The sequence below is a fragment of the Corvus moneduloides genome, chromosome 2, assembly GCF_009650955.1.
Source record: "Corvus moneduloides isolate bCorMon1 chromosome 2, bCorMon1.pri, whole genome shotgun sequence".
NCBI lineage: Eukaryota > Metazoa > Chordata > Aves > Passeriformes > Corvidae > Corvus > Corvus moneduloides.
In genome coordinates this window covers 38699728-38713283 of record NC_045477.1, presented here as the reverse complement: position 1 = coordinate 38713283, position 13556 = coordinate 38699728, and the positions used below count along the sequence as shown (strand labels likewise).

Genomic DNA, 13556 nt, shown 5'->3' with positions numbered 1-13556 from the left:
GCCCGGCGCTATTTAAGGCGCGGGGCCGCCATTACGCGCCCTTTGCGGCGGGGCGGCGGGAGCAGCGCGCAGGCTGGTCAGGGCGGGCGGATCCGCCGCCATCCGCGCTGCCGGGACCTGGGACCGAGGGACTCGGGTGTGGGGGGACACTCCTGGCGGTGTTGAGTCGTGCCCTGAGGACAGGGGCGTGTGGCGGCTGTCGGTGAGGGGCTCCGCGGGAGCGGTGCCAGCGGGGTGTCCCCGGCCCGTGGTGACTCGGTGGGTGCCCGCGTTCGAAAGGCCTTCCCGTGTCGCCAGCCGCAGCGTGCTGCTGGCAGCCGAGCCTGGCGAGAGGGCGAGCGGTGTGCCCGGCGCCTTTCAGTCAGGTTCTTCAGCAAGCTGAGATGATTGTTTTTCTTTCCTAAGGGATCTGCGTGCTGTGCCAGCGCTCCAGTACGGAGCTGAGCTAGAGGCCGCGAAGGATGCTGAGCTGTGAACTGTGAGTACCAGTCAGGGTCTGTGTGGTCAGAGTGGCATTGCTGCCTCTGTCCTTACTCAGGCGTTCCGCTGTTTTGTTTCTGGGCTTTGTGTTTGTCAGGCCGTGGGTGAACCAGTGTTAGCAGTGCGCCCACATAAGGCATAGCGTAACTGGCACATAAGTGTCTTTCTTGTCGTGAGGGGCCCAGTACTAAACACAGAATTCGAGGTGTGGCCTCATCAGTGCCCAGTACAGGGGGACGGTCACTGCCCTGGTCCTGCTGGCCACACTATTCCTGATCCAGGCCAGGATGCCATTGGCCTTCTTGGCCACCTGGGTACACGCTGGATTGTGTTCAGCTGCTGTCACCAGCAGCCCCAGAGCCTTTTCCATCAGACAGCTTCCCAGCCCCTGCCCCCAGCCTGTAGCACTGCCTGGGGTTGTTGTGACCCAAGGACAGAAACCAGCACTTGGCCTTGTTGAACCTCAGACAGCTGGCTTCAGTCCATCAATCCAGCCTGTCCAGATCCCTCTGCAGGGCCTTCCTGCCTTCCAGCAGATCAGCACTTCCCTGCAACGGCAAACTGAGTGAGGGTGCACTTTATCCCCTTGTTTAGGTTGTCAGTGAAGACACTCAACAGGACTGGCCCCAGCACTGGTCCCTGGGGAACATCACTTAAGGCCAGTTGGATGTAACTTCATTCAGCACTGCTCTCAGGGCCCAGCCATCCATCCAGGTTTTCAGGCAATGAGCAATGCACCCATCCAAGCCATGAGCAGCCAGTTTCTCCAGGAGAAGGCTGTGAGAAATGGTGTCCAAAGCTTTACTAAAGTCCAGGCAGACAACATCCACAGCCTTTGCCTCATCCACTAAGTGGGTCACCTGGTCATGGAAGGAGATCAGGTGGGTCAGTTGGGACCTGCCTTTCCTAAATTCATGCTGGCTGGGCCTGATTGTTTGGTTGACATGCATGTGCCCTCAGGATGATCTGCTGCAGGTTATGTGAGGACATTAGATAAGTTCTGCTATAGAGCCTTCAGATGCTGAACTGTGTGTAATTATATTTGAAATATTAATGTGTATGATGATGAGTTTGTAAAACTCTAAAAAGCACAGTAAAATTAGAAAGATGCAGATATACAGGGCTAGTAAACAACTTGACAAGGTAAAATAACTTTAGGCTATTACAGAGGAAAACCAGGTTCCTTGGCTGTATGTTCCAGTCTCTGTTGTATAGACTTGGGCCACTGTAGGGCTGGACTGTGTTGTGTTGCAGATTCGAGTGAAAACATTTTAGTTTTGGGACTGGTCTCTGTGATGATTGATAACCAGTGAACAAATGGGTGATGGATTGTTAAAAGCAGGAGATTTTAGGTATCTTACAGCTCACAAAAGAACAGAGGGAAGATGGCATTGCTTCTCATGATGATACTGTCTTGGATTAATTTCAAGGCTTTAAACCACAGTGAAATGCGTATTTAAGTATGACTTAAAACTGTAATATCCTTACAAGTGTAAGAAGCCATTGACTACTTGTATGTGTGCTCATTTGGAGCAAAACTTACTCCTAGTAGGGAGAGGGTTAAAATGTTCAGAATTCATCTCTGAACAAGTCTCTGTTGCACCACTGATGTTTGCCTTCCTTTGGGCAGGTGTTGAATGTAAAGTAGCTCTAAAAAAACATTTTCTGACCTCAGTTATGCAGTGAATATCTTTAAATAAGTGGCTGTGACTTGTTAGTGTGAAGAATGTACCTGGTCATGGTTCATAGGAAAATCTCTGCTCAGGTTTGCTCAAGATCGTTCCTGTAAGTTTACCCTGCAATTAGGAGTGGAGTAGAGGAAAGTTTGTTACCTGATGAATGTAAAAATCTTTTTAAGCTGCTTGAATTTTCATTGCTTTTTAGGGCAAACTGAAACATGACTGATACAGATGAACCCCAGGCTTCTGGCTCTGATTACCCTGATGCCCAAGAGCTGATCAGCCATCAGCAGAAGGAGCCATCTGAGGTGTATTCATGGCAAATGAGTGCAGGAACAGAGCATTTGCGGTCAAGGCAGAAGAGGGCTGCTTCTGGGGAGTCTTCAGATCATCTTAACAGCATGTGTAAATCAGCAGCAGCTTCAGCTGAGGTTTTACTGATTAGTAGTGATTCAGAAATGTGAGTTTTTATCTCTAGTTTAGAATTTTTCCTGTGGAGAACCTGTGTCATGTATCATAGAAGTGTACCTTCTTTTGAAAGTAAATACTTTTTTTCTTCTTCAGTGATGTCCCTGCTGCTCATCCTGAATGCTCCATTGCACCTTCAGAGCAAAAAAGGAGATCTCAATCTTCGAGGAAACAAGCTGAATCTGTTACAGGAGTATCTGACAATGAAAGCTCCTCAGATTCTTCTCTGTCTCCCCAAAGTCCAGGAAAATCATTGGACGTTTCCAAGCAGCAGAAGTCAAAACTCAATTTGAAGGCCATTTTTGCCTATCACTTCAGGGGAAGGAAGTTCAAAGCAGCTGCACACCGAAAATACAAAGTTCGTGCAGGGAAGAACAAGAAAAAGAAAAAGTATGAGAGCACACAGATGCCCACAGGGAGGCCCCCACTGACAGCCTCGCCTCAGGAGCAGAAGAGGAGGCTTCTAGACAGAGGTTTTCAATTCCCTTTTGTCGAAAAACATTATGGGGAGAAACATATTCCCTTAAAGATGGTTCTTGGCTATGAGGTAAGTCCTCTGTTCTGTGGGATAAATATATTCTTTTTCTTAGTCTAAAAATTGTGAATTGAAATGGGATATGTTGCAGTTCTACCTGATGTGCTAGAATGAAATAACAAAAGAGGTTTTACTTCTGCTAAACAGGACACTTGATGTTGTGTGTTTAATACATTTTAAGACAGACACAGCAGGAATATATATATATGGGAGTTGATATAATATTACAATTCAGTTCATAATATAAATGATTTATAGTGGTACTTTTAAAGATCTTACCTGAGTATTTTTTTCTACAGCAAGCAGCTGCAAAGGGATATTTCAAGTATATTGAAGTACTTAAATATGAAGAACATCTTAAAAAAGCTTTAAAAGCTCTTCAGGCCAGTGAAGACTTAGAAAAAGAGTGCATGGTGTTACGGAAACACAAATATTTAGATGATGAAGGCCCCATTTCCCCTATTCAGGAGACAGAGTAAGTTCATCTTTACTTGCTCTTTTATTCTTAACTAACTTAAATGTGTGTGTATCAAGTTCAGTTGTTCTCCTGTCCTTTTAACCTATGAAAGCATTGTTTATTTTGGGAACAAAGCACTCTACCACTTGGGATGCTGTGTTTGTAAATGCTTGACTTGAAAGTTCTCACAGAAGGAGGTATTTTTAATCTGATCTGAAGACTAATAATTGTTCTTGTGATTTGTACTATCTGATTAAAATTTAAATAAAGTGTTTCCTGAAATTCACTCTTCTATAGTTATCCCAAATGAAGTACAGTGTTCTATAACAAAGACTAAAGGATAATTTTTAATTCCTTTTTACATTATTAAAAACCACAGTGTCATCTTTGGTCTTTAAGGTCAAGCAATTAGCTTAGTGCAATAAAAAGACCAGTAAATCAGCAAGAATACTTGCTGTTGTAAATATAGTCATAACCTTAAAACTAGAAAGCCTGAAAGACTGTGTAAAGGTACAGTGCTGTCTTTCAGCTACTGTTCACTTAACAGCTTGTAGCTTAGACATTTTAAGATACTATAAAAAGTACACAGCTTGATTTGGTTTTTTATTTCAGTGATGATGAGGACAGCTTGAATTCTGATACTGAGGAGCAACTTGATGCCAGAGTAGTGGTAAGTAAACACTCCTTAACTTCTGAAACACTCCAGCCTTTCTGTTCTGGAGTCAAAGAATTAGTAGATAAGGTTTTCAGTATTTAGTTCTTGAGCTTAGATCCAGAGTTAACTCTGTGATCCCTGTGAATCTTAATCTCTTAATGCAGGAGAGGAGGTTGATAGTCCACACTCTTCTCTTTGATATAATGCTGAAATGTACAGAAATTCTGCAGTTCTCTGTAGAGTTCTTAAACTCAGCAAATTTACTACTGAAATCTTACATGTTAAGTATCTCAAAACTAGACATGTGACTATTCCTGTCTTCCCTTTTTGTAGGAGAACAGCTCTTTTATTCTAAGCAGCACAATTCCCAGTAAGAAAAAAACAAAGCCAGGAAGAAAACGTGCAAAACCAACTGAAGTGATTGAAATAGTGGATGAAGAAGACGGTGCTGGGGAGAAGTCGGTGCCTCTGCAAGGCTCACCTCGGTGAACCCCAGATGGACAAATGAGGTGGCAGCGGTTGTTCTTCAGAGACCTCTTTCATGGGCCTACTTGGCTTGAAACACTGGTCTGCAGTCAGTGTTGAGCTCTCCGCCAAGCTGCCTAGACACATTGGGCTTACTGTGAGTGTATTGGGCTCGTGTCCAAGACAGTTACAAAAAAAGTATAACCTGTCCTCTTGCTAAGCTCTTAAATGTCTTCTGTGCTATTCTCTATCAAGAGTAGAATATCCCTGGTTCAGTGGCTGATGATCTTTGTGAAATTCTGGCGTCTGCAACTTGACTTCTCTTTAGCAATGGATCGTAGAGTTTACATAATTAAAAACAGAAAAACAAGTTCCAAATATTGTAACAGAACAGGAGCACAGTATAGAAAAGTAGGTGTTGGCATGCATACATCTGTATGCTCAAGTTAAAAGGGCAGTTCAGATGCCTTTCTTTCATAGCTGACTTCTTTGGGGGTGGTCCTTGAGAGATTGTTTTTCTGTCTTAGAGGTGCAGGTTTGAAGTACTTCAAAAGTTAAAGGGTTGAAGATAAAATTGAAGCTTAATGCAAGTCAAGTGCCAACAAAAAAGTGCAGAAGTGGTTGGTCAACTTTGACAAAAGTCTATTGCAAGATGTGGTTAATGTATTTGAATGATAAAATCAGTTTTGTATGATTGAGGTTGTCTATTCCACATGGAATAACTTCTCAGAAAACTAATTCTCTGCTCCTGAATCTAATACAATAATCTGAAGTTGTAAGGTATTTTAAAAATAATTGTAGCAGCATAGCGACTCTTGGGTTAAAAATTCTTTTTTCCCTCTTGTCCTCTTCTGTCCATAATGGGTTCTGATGTGAACATGACTTAGCAGAAGACAAAAGCTTTTTATTAACAGTACTTAACAGGCATTGCCCTAACTGCAAATACCTTTCTCAAAGGTGTTTTAGTCAGTAGGAAACAGGGCTAGTGTTCAGAAGTGGTCTGAATACCACTAAGTCCTACTGCAGCTGTTGTGGTAGCTGAGAAAAAAAATGTTTAAAAAGTTCACTTGTGAATCAGCAAGATTTAAAAACAAGTCACCTCACAGCCTCACTCTGATACTCTTAACCAAATTGCTGTCAGCAGCTAACTGACAGCTGCCCAGCAGGTAAAAGTAATCTGTGCTGAACAAGCACCTTGTAAGAAAAAGGGTTTATCTGCTGGTTTAATTTCCTTCAAATGCAGGTGACAGTCTGAGGAGATTTGCAGTAGGTGCTTGGTATTGAGAGCAAGTCAAGCTGTGTAATTTACATGCTTGAATTAAGGTCCCAAACCTTTGTAAAAGAAGTTTCTCAAATGCAACTTAAAGGCTCTAGAACTGCAAAAACTACTCTTCAGTATTTAAAGATCACAACTAGAATTGGTCCAGAATTAATGGCTACATGTAACTCTTTTAGGCATCTACCTGAGAAATAGTCAATGGCTTGAAAGACTCATCCTGGATCTAGGAGTGGCGTTCTTGCTTGGTAGGGCATAGTGAGGGGTGTGTGGAATCCTGCTCATTCTGCAGTTTCATGTGATGAATTTTGCTGTTCAACTGCTGAGTGACTCAGAAATGAACTAAATTTCAATTCTGATTAGAACTGGATAAATACACAGGAAATCGGGCTTATTACAGCTGTTATATTGATTGTTGAAATCTAGCTTTGATTTCGGGAATCTTCAGTTATTTGACCGTATATGACATTTCTTACCACTTTGCCTTTTTTCCCCTTCTAGTTTGTTGCTTTTGGAAGATGAAATACCTCTTGGTTTTCTTGTTGCACAAGGTAAGCTGTTTTCTTGGGTTTCAGTTTTGTTTCTTTCAGGTAGCTTTTTCTGCATTAGTTCACAAAAGGTTTTGAAAAAACCAGTGCTTCTTAGTTTAAATGAATACATTACAGTGCTCCACAGCTGAGGAGCTTGTGTGTGTGAAGCTTCCAAGGTACTGAGTTCAGTGCCACAGACGTTTCATCAGTCTGACCAAAATTAGAACCTGTAGCCACTCTTTGAACAAAACCAAAAACTTTTGAGTTCTTGAATATCTCTTTAAGTGCAGTTTTTGTTGAAGTTATTTATAGAAATACATTGGTTTTACCTGATGGTGAATACTGCAGGGCAGCTTGATCTGATTTGGACAATACTGTGTGGAATTTTCTCTGCTGAAGATGTTGAAGTACTACTGTCCCCTTAGTCTCTGGGTGGTGCTTCCCACACTTTCTGTACCAGGGTGTATCATACAGCTTCTGCTAGCTTCCCTGGGGTAAAATTCCATCTTAATTCATATTCCCTGCAAGAACAAGAGGGACAGCAGAGAGCAGCTGGTAGTCTTGGACGTACATGGCTGGGAAAGCTTCTTACTGTAGGATGTTACCAAGTTTGCATGGCCTAAGACAGTGTAGGAAATAGCATGGAAAAATGCACCTTGTAAGGATACAGTGTAGGAAAACCCCTTTAACATGGGAAACACTGAGCTGAGGGTGGGCAAGTAGTGAAACTTTACAAAAGCATTCTTGAGTAACATGATAGGGACAGACATCTTACTTGGCCATTGCTCTGGGTGGAGAACTGCACTAGGAAGCACATCAGGTTGACACAGTGTAAGTTGTTCTGAGGAGAGTGTATGTGATTCTGAACTCCTCACACACCTTGGTTCAAGCTGCCTGTCCCTAAAATTGGAAAGCATGGAAACTGTCAGCTTCCAATACTACTAACAGTAAGTATACAGACAATTGGGAAGTAGCTTCAAATGCTGTTTCAAAAATAGTAAAAAAATGAATGTGTTCAGTTTGTTCCAGCACTTGATCAGGTTTTGTCTTTTGCTGTAGACAAAAACCTGGAACCTAGTGCTTAGAAAAAAACCCTTCTTTTGCAACCCACAGCTGATGAATGTATTAGTTGTGTTACTTATATGAAGGGACAATATTTGCATGGCCTCAAATAGCATTCATTAATTGATTCAAATACTGATCAGTCTGGAGTTTGGTGTTCTAAATTTTCAGAAGTGTAGTTTGGTTATATCTTTTCTTTGCAGATGAGCACACTTACACTGCAGCAGCAGTTGTAACTTGTTGAGGAATCTCTCGAATTCTTACTGCTGTTGGCTGTCCTGATTCACAGATCCCTTACTTCAGTGGACTTCTGTGCAACATGGTAGCAAAAGAGGTAAGCTTTGTGTTTCTTCTGACTTTAAGATCAAACTACTGGATTTCTTCAGTCTAGTGCTATTCCCACAGCAAGCAATCAGGCTAATTTGTGCACTGGATGGTATCTGCACCCAGCAGTGTCTTTCTGATGGGGTGTTCAAAAAGCAGTGCTACAGTATTTCAACAGCTGGCATCGTTGGTTTTCATGCAGATGTGCTGGTTAAACTTGGTATTTCTGTTGAAACAAGTAGATTTAGTGTTTCTTAGTGGGAAACTTATCAAATACAACATTAAAAAACTGTTCAACTGTTATGGGATAAAAGTATAGTTAAATTGGTGACATTGTTCTAAAATGTTTTTTCTTAAAGGGGCATTCCTGTGATGTATGGAACAGATTGAAAAGCCTACTTAAGTGTAAGTATTAAAGAAACAGTTGAGGTTTTTCCTAGGTGGAGGTAGTTGTATGAAGACAAAAGCCCAAGTCTTAACTTTTTGGTTGCCTTTTGGCAAAAAAAGAAAAAGTATTGTATTTTGAAACACAAATCCACAGATGAGCACCAAAACCAGGTTTCTTTCCCAGTTACCTGACTAGGATAAAAAAACCAAGCTATTCTACAGATGCTGTGGAGTTTTCATGCCTCGTTGTTCAGCAAATAGACACAACCTGCTGTGTGTCTGAATTGGAAAACGTGGCTAGAAGAGTAACAGGTTCTGCTTTCCTCACTGTAAAGTTAATTGCAGTGGTGACAATGAGACCTGTAACAAGTTCACTTAGTGGGACAATTCTGCAAACATACTTTAAAATGCAGCTACTATGAAATCTAAGGATAAGCTTGAGTTGATGTGCTGCAATTCTGCATCCTATGTACTAAAAGAAGTAGAATTAGCAGGTAGAGGAAGAATACTTGCAGTGCTGAATTCTTGTAGATCATTTATTAAGAGCATAATTTCAAGCTGTCTTAAGATGGTGTCCTCCATGTTTTCTTTATGAGGTAACCCCTTAGTTGTACTTCTTGTGCCATACTGCTCTGATTTCTTAAATTGCAGATAAACCTTGTTGGTAATTGTGTGATAAATTGGGCTGTGGTTTAATTGCAAATGAAATGCTTTGTTGTGTCATCAGCATTCAGCCAGTGTAACTGGACTACTGTCTCCCTGGCTTCATACTGAGATAAATGCTCCCAAGTCTTGATGGACTGCTAAAATACTGAGGAAACTTGAAAGTATTACTTAGATGCAACAATTTCCTTTATTTTAGGAAGTGCGCCTGAAGTCCAGTCTGAACTAACATCTTGGTAAGTTTGTGTGACTGGTTTTTTTTACCCTTGGCTGTTGCCTGTCTTTTAACTTGGTGAGCTCATTTCTGCTGCTCGTTTCTTACTAAGAAAATGCAGTGTTGGTTTGGAAAACATGAGAGCTCTTCTTCTCCAAACTTGAGAATGCTGTGAGAAAATTGTTGTGATGATTGGCAAAATGTTCAACTGCTCTGAAGAGAGTGAGTGAGAAGAGCCTTTCTGAACAAATCTACTCAGTACTGTTGTAGGTTCTGCTGATTTGTGTGCACATACATGCTGGTTTGTAACACTACTTGTTTTTTTTCAAGTGGCGGGTACGTAGAAGAAGGTGAAGGAAGAAATGCAGGATGCCATTTCACAGAAGTCTGAAGCCTCTTTGAGGGTTAGTATGACATCTGAAGTTCTAGCTATACCTTAATGACTAAGGGGCTCTGGTTTTCAGTGGCCAGAAGTCTCTCAGAACAAGCTTACTAATTTGTGAAGGTTTCAGGGACTGTTTTCAACATTACACTACTATATCTTAAAGTATCATTCATTCTGTTATGGGAAAAATTTATTGTAACTTGGATTTGCCCACAGAATGTTCATATAAATCCCTCAGTCAAAACCAAGGTGAACAGGTTAACTGCTTAAACGGAGAGTTTTGCTTTGACCAGTCAGTTACACTTGGTTGGAATTTTATAGAGAGGATTCTGCACAGTTTTGTAGTTAATTCTCTTTGATGTTTGCTGATCGGGTAACTTGTAATTAAAAACTTGCTAGTACAAAGGAGGTGCGTAGTGTATCATTTACCTTCCTTCTTCCTCAAAATGTCTTGAAACAATGCAAAATGACACTTAGTGAGATATGTACCAGATACCTTTCCAGTCTGCTTGATTTTTATTCATTTCTTGTGTTACAGTACCAGAATTGTTGAGGTCTATCCCGATAGGATCTTTTCTGTAGGTTCGTGTCGTTGGAAACGCCTCACAGAATAAACTTGTGGTTTGGCTTTACCCACTGAACTACCTGTTAGCTCTGTGGGATAAAACTGCAAGACAAATCTTAGTGTAGCATCCTAGGAACTGCAGTGATGCCCAGTATTCTCCTTTAGGTGTAATGTGCTTGGGTACAAAAGAAAAAAGTGATTCAAGTGGAAGAGCTTGGTAAGAGTCAAAAGTCAGTGTGTTCTGGGACTTCAGGTGCAACTGACATTCTGAATTACATGGGCTCAACTTAGTCTTTTGCCCAGGTTTTTGTGTAGGTATCTTACTTGTAACACTGTTTTTTTGCTTCTTGTTTTCTGGATGGCTTGAAACAGTGTATTCTCCTTTTAATAATGAAGGGAGTGATTATTTCTTGTTTCAGTGGCTGTAGGTAAGAACAGACCACACTGTGATGTCTGTCTTGAAGTAACTTCATAAACTTGCTATAATTTTGTTTTGTATTGAGAGATGCTCCACAGTTTCATACTGAGCAGCAATATTTGGGTTATATCTTCAAGTATGGGATTTAGAGTTAATTTATGAGCAGCTCAGCCAGTTTACTTCTATACTGTTGAAATTCCTGGATTCTTTTCTGTGGAATGAAGAGTTTAAAGTAAAAACAAGCAAAATACTGTAGAAAAAGTATAAATCTTCACATAGGAGAATTCTGAAGCTGCTGTTAAAGATTTTATTTCCTTCTCCCTCTCAGCTGCATGGCAGTTCTGTGGAGTGGAGATTACCTCTTACTCCCTGACACTCCCTGGTGCATGCAAGAAGCTTGAATGTAAAATGAGCTGTTGTGGTTGAAGGTCTGCAGCTGTTGCAGCGTTACAGTACCTGTACCCAGGAGCCTTCTCCTGGTGGGATGTTCAAAAAGCAGTGCTACTGCAGTGCAGCATTTGGCATCCTTGGTTTTCCTCCAGCTGTGTCTGTTAAACCTGGTATTTTTGCTGAAACAGTCTTTAACCTCTTCAGGGATTTAAGTGTACTTGCTTTCTGTTTTCATGTAAAAAAATGAAAATAGATGTTTTCATTTGTCTTCATTTTAATTATCCATGTGAAAACTGGATACTGGCCTCTGGAACTCAGCAGGTGCGTTCAATTTCTTCTTTCTAACAGGATGAAGTGAACTGCCCCGAGTTAAAAACATGGGAGCAACCTGTTTGACAGGTAAGTATTGAGTTACTAGTTAAATACTACTTCACAGTTTGTGTATTATCTTCGTATCACATTAAGCATCAAAACTTCCCGAAACTGTTGTATAATAAAGTGCAGAAATGGTTATGTAGTAGCAGAGATGACTGGGTAGTGATCACTGCAGATCTTGGCAGATCACTCATCTGTGAGTCATTCTTGTGTGTGCATACATACTTTGAACAGCTGTCACAGTTGTGCAGCCATTTGTACTACTGGTGTCTTAATGAGACTTGCTGTTGCTTGTGAGGAATTCCTCAGTGCTTGGAGCTTGTGCCGTATTTTAGGCTTGCTCACAACTTGGCTTTCGTATTGGCAGGATTGATTGGTCCTTCAGTGGAAAGGATGGGAGCTGGCTCATTGAGTGAAGTCCCATATGAGCAGTGGGACTTCTGGTCATTACCAAGGCTGCTGGGATGTTCCTGTTTCTGGTGAGCTGTGGACATGACCGTAAAGCAAATCCACCAGACTCCTGTGTTGCCACATGATGTGGCACCAAGTCTGCTGGGAATAAAGCTTTAACATAGGCTAAGGACACAATATTCCCTTCTGCTGTTAAGAGCAGGTTCCTGCTGAGGTGTAAGGATGTGGCTGTATCCTTGGGCCCTTAAGCTACAGAGGAATAAAAGTTCCAGTTGGAACATTTGTAGATTGGATTCCAGAGCTCCTGCTGAGAGGGTGGTTCTTTGGAACAGAAGCAAAAAAGGGAGACAAAGGCTGCTCCGTGCGTTTACCACCCAGTGTTGACTTTTGCCCTGTACTAACCAAACCTGACTCTTTAACTCCTAGAGTCTGCTACCAAGTTGCTGTGTGTCAGAGAAACACCACGTGGGAGCTACCAAAGTGACTGTGATGGTAAGGGCACTTAGCAAAAAGGCTGGTACTGTAAGGAAATTTAAGGTCACTTCAAAGAGGGTTTGCATGGCTGAAAAACCAGCAGCTCTTAACGCGGTGACCGCATATTGAAATCCTCTGCAGGATGCCGTGGACACTCCATGTGTGCTATGGTCTATTTGTGAGGAGATAAACACCTCGTGTAGTTTGGCCTCCTGGGCTGAAAAAGGGCCTTACTCTGCTGCCTTTGGGGTTTTGTGATGCTGATGTAGAGGAGAGGCTACTCAGTTCCATTCTGAAGTGAGAATTTGCAGCATGGGACATGGGAGAACAGGGTTGCTATAGTTGTGGTTGGAGCAGTCTGGCAGCCCAGTTGCTACTTTTGTGTCCAGGGAAGGGTCTGGAGCACAGGTCTGATGAGGAGCAGCTGAGGGAGCTGGGGGTGTTCAGCCTGAAGAAGGCTCAGGGCACTTTCTTGCTTTGTACAACCACCTGAAAGGAGCTTGCTGAGGTGGGGGTTGGTTGGTTTGCCAAGTAAGAAGCAGTAGGATGAGAGGAGATGACCTGAAGTTGTGCCACAGGAGGTTTAGACTGGATATTAGGAAAATGGCTTTTTTTTTTGGCTTAAAAGTGCTGATGTTTTTCAGATCCTGGTGATGTTGCTGCAAGCCTGCTGCAAAGAACTGCACAGCTGTTGCAAATGAAGAAAGAACCTTCTCTAAAGTGTTTATTATTGCGTTTTTTTAGAATTAAACATTCATTTTAACTCGTTACTGCTTTGCACAGTGCAGTAGTGCATGGTGTTACTTGCCTCTTCCCCTCCTGGGAGCTGTGGTGAAGGTGCCTGTTAGAGAAGACCCAGCTAAGCTGAGTGTATAGAGGTGCCTGGAAGTGGCTTTATCAGGTCTTTTCCCTCACTTCCCTGTCATTGAACTCGGCTGTACCAAAGCCCCAGACAGGTATTTATTTCTGTACAGTCACAGCATTTAAATCAAACTTGGGGCTCTGGGCTGCAGCCTGAGGCTATTTCCTGTTGCTGCACTGGGAAGCCAACAAAGGGTTGAGAAAATTATGGCAGCTGATCAATCACCTGTGACTTGCTGGTAGCAGAATGCAAGCTTTCTCTTCCCCTTGGTATTCTGAGAGAGGAACAAGTTTGCTGCTGCAGTATGTGCAACTGCACCAGACTGAAAGAAATAATTTAAAACACAAGTGCAAAGTACAGTTATTAATCAAAAGTCAGCTTTCTAAGACCCCCCTTGGAGCAGATTTAGAGGAGGCTGCAAAAATGATTGCAGGCCTGGAGCATCTCCTGTGAAAAAAAGGCTCAGTTGGGGTTCAGTCTG

The 13556-nt window shown here is 42.1% G+C and overlaps 1 protein-coding gene and 8 non-coding genes across 10 annotated transcripts; all 9 read left to right on the top strand.

The window, feature by feature from the left end:
• The first annotated feature begins 100 nt into the window (after window positions 1-100).
• Window positions 101-12983, top strand: TAF1D (TATA-box binding protein associated factor, RNA polymerase I subunit D). Of its 2 annotated transcripts, XM_032099169.1 has the most exons (16): window positions 101-258; window positions 406-478; window positions 2365-2619; window positions 2724-3174; window positions 3462-3637; window positions 4232-4289; window positions 4608-4896; window positions 6517-6566; window positions 7811-7941; window positions 8291-8336; window positions 9181-9217; window positions 9526-9599; window positions 11302-11352; window positions 11696-11807; window positions 12166-12231; window positions 12858-12983. In XM_032099169.1, the coding sequence occupies exons 3-7, from the start codon at window positions 2378-2380 to the stop codon at window positions 4761-4763; spliced, it is 1083 nt and encodes a 360-aa protein (XP_031955060.1). In that variant the 5' UTR covers window positions 101-258; window positions 406-478; window positions 2365-2377; the 3' UTR covers window positions 4764-4896; window positions 6517-6566; window positions 7811-7941; window positions 8291-8336; window positions 9181-9217; window positions 9526-9599; window positions 11302-11352; window positions 11696-11807; window positions 12166-12231; window positions 12858-12983. The 2 variants fall into 2 exon arrangements, with proteins under 2 accessions (XP_031955060.1, XP_031955061.1); XM_032099170.1 differs by lacking the exon at window positions 11696-11807.
• On the top strand, window positions 6308-6379 carry LOC116440498. Its single transcript, XR_004238651.1, has one exon. It is a non-coding gene; the product is annotated as a small nucleolar RNA SNORD5 (small nucleolar RNA).
• LOC116440495 lies at window positions 7573-7700 on the top strand. The gene has a single exon (XR_004238648.1). It is a non-coding gene; the product is annotated as a small nucleolar RNA SNORA40 (small nucleolar RNA).
• LOC116440486 lies at window positions 8033-8171 on the top strand. The gene has a single exon (XR_004238639.1). It is a non-coding gene; the product is annotated as a small nucleolar RNA SNORA8 (small nucleolar RNA).
• LOC116440489 lies at window positions 8558-8689 on the top strand. Its single transcript, XR_004238642.1, has one exon. It is a non-coding gene; the product is annotated as a small nucleolar RNA SNORA1 (small nucleolar RNA).
• Window positions 9374-9446, top strand: LOC116440485. Its single transcript, XR_004238638.1, has one exon. It is a non-coding gene; the product is annotated as a small nucleolar RNA Z40 (small nucleolar RNA).
• Window positions 10129-10260, top strand: LOC116440492. The gene has a single exon (XR_004238645.1). It is a non-coding gene; the product is annotated as a small nucleolar RNA SNORA18 (small nucleolar RNA).
• Window positions 11007-11143, top strand: LOC116440487. Its single transcript, XR_004238640.1, has one exon. It is a non-coding gene; the product is annotated as a small nucleolar RNA SNORA8 (small nucleolar RNA).
• On the top strand, window positions 12275-12404 carry LOC116440488. The gene has a single exon (XR_004238641.1). It is a non-coding gene; the product is annotated as a small nucleolar RNA SNORA25 (small nucleolar RNA).
• Window positions 12984-13556: the final 573 nt, after the last annotated feature.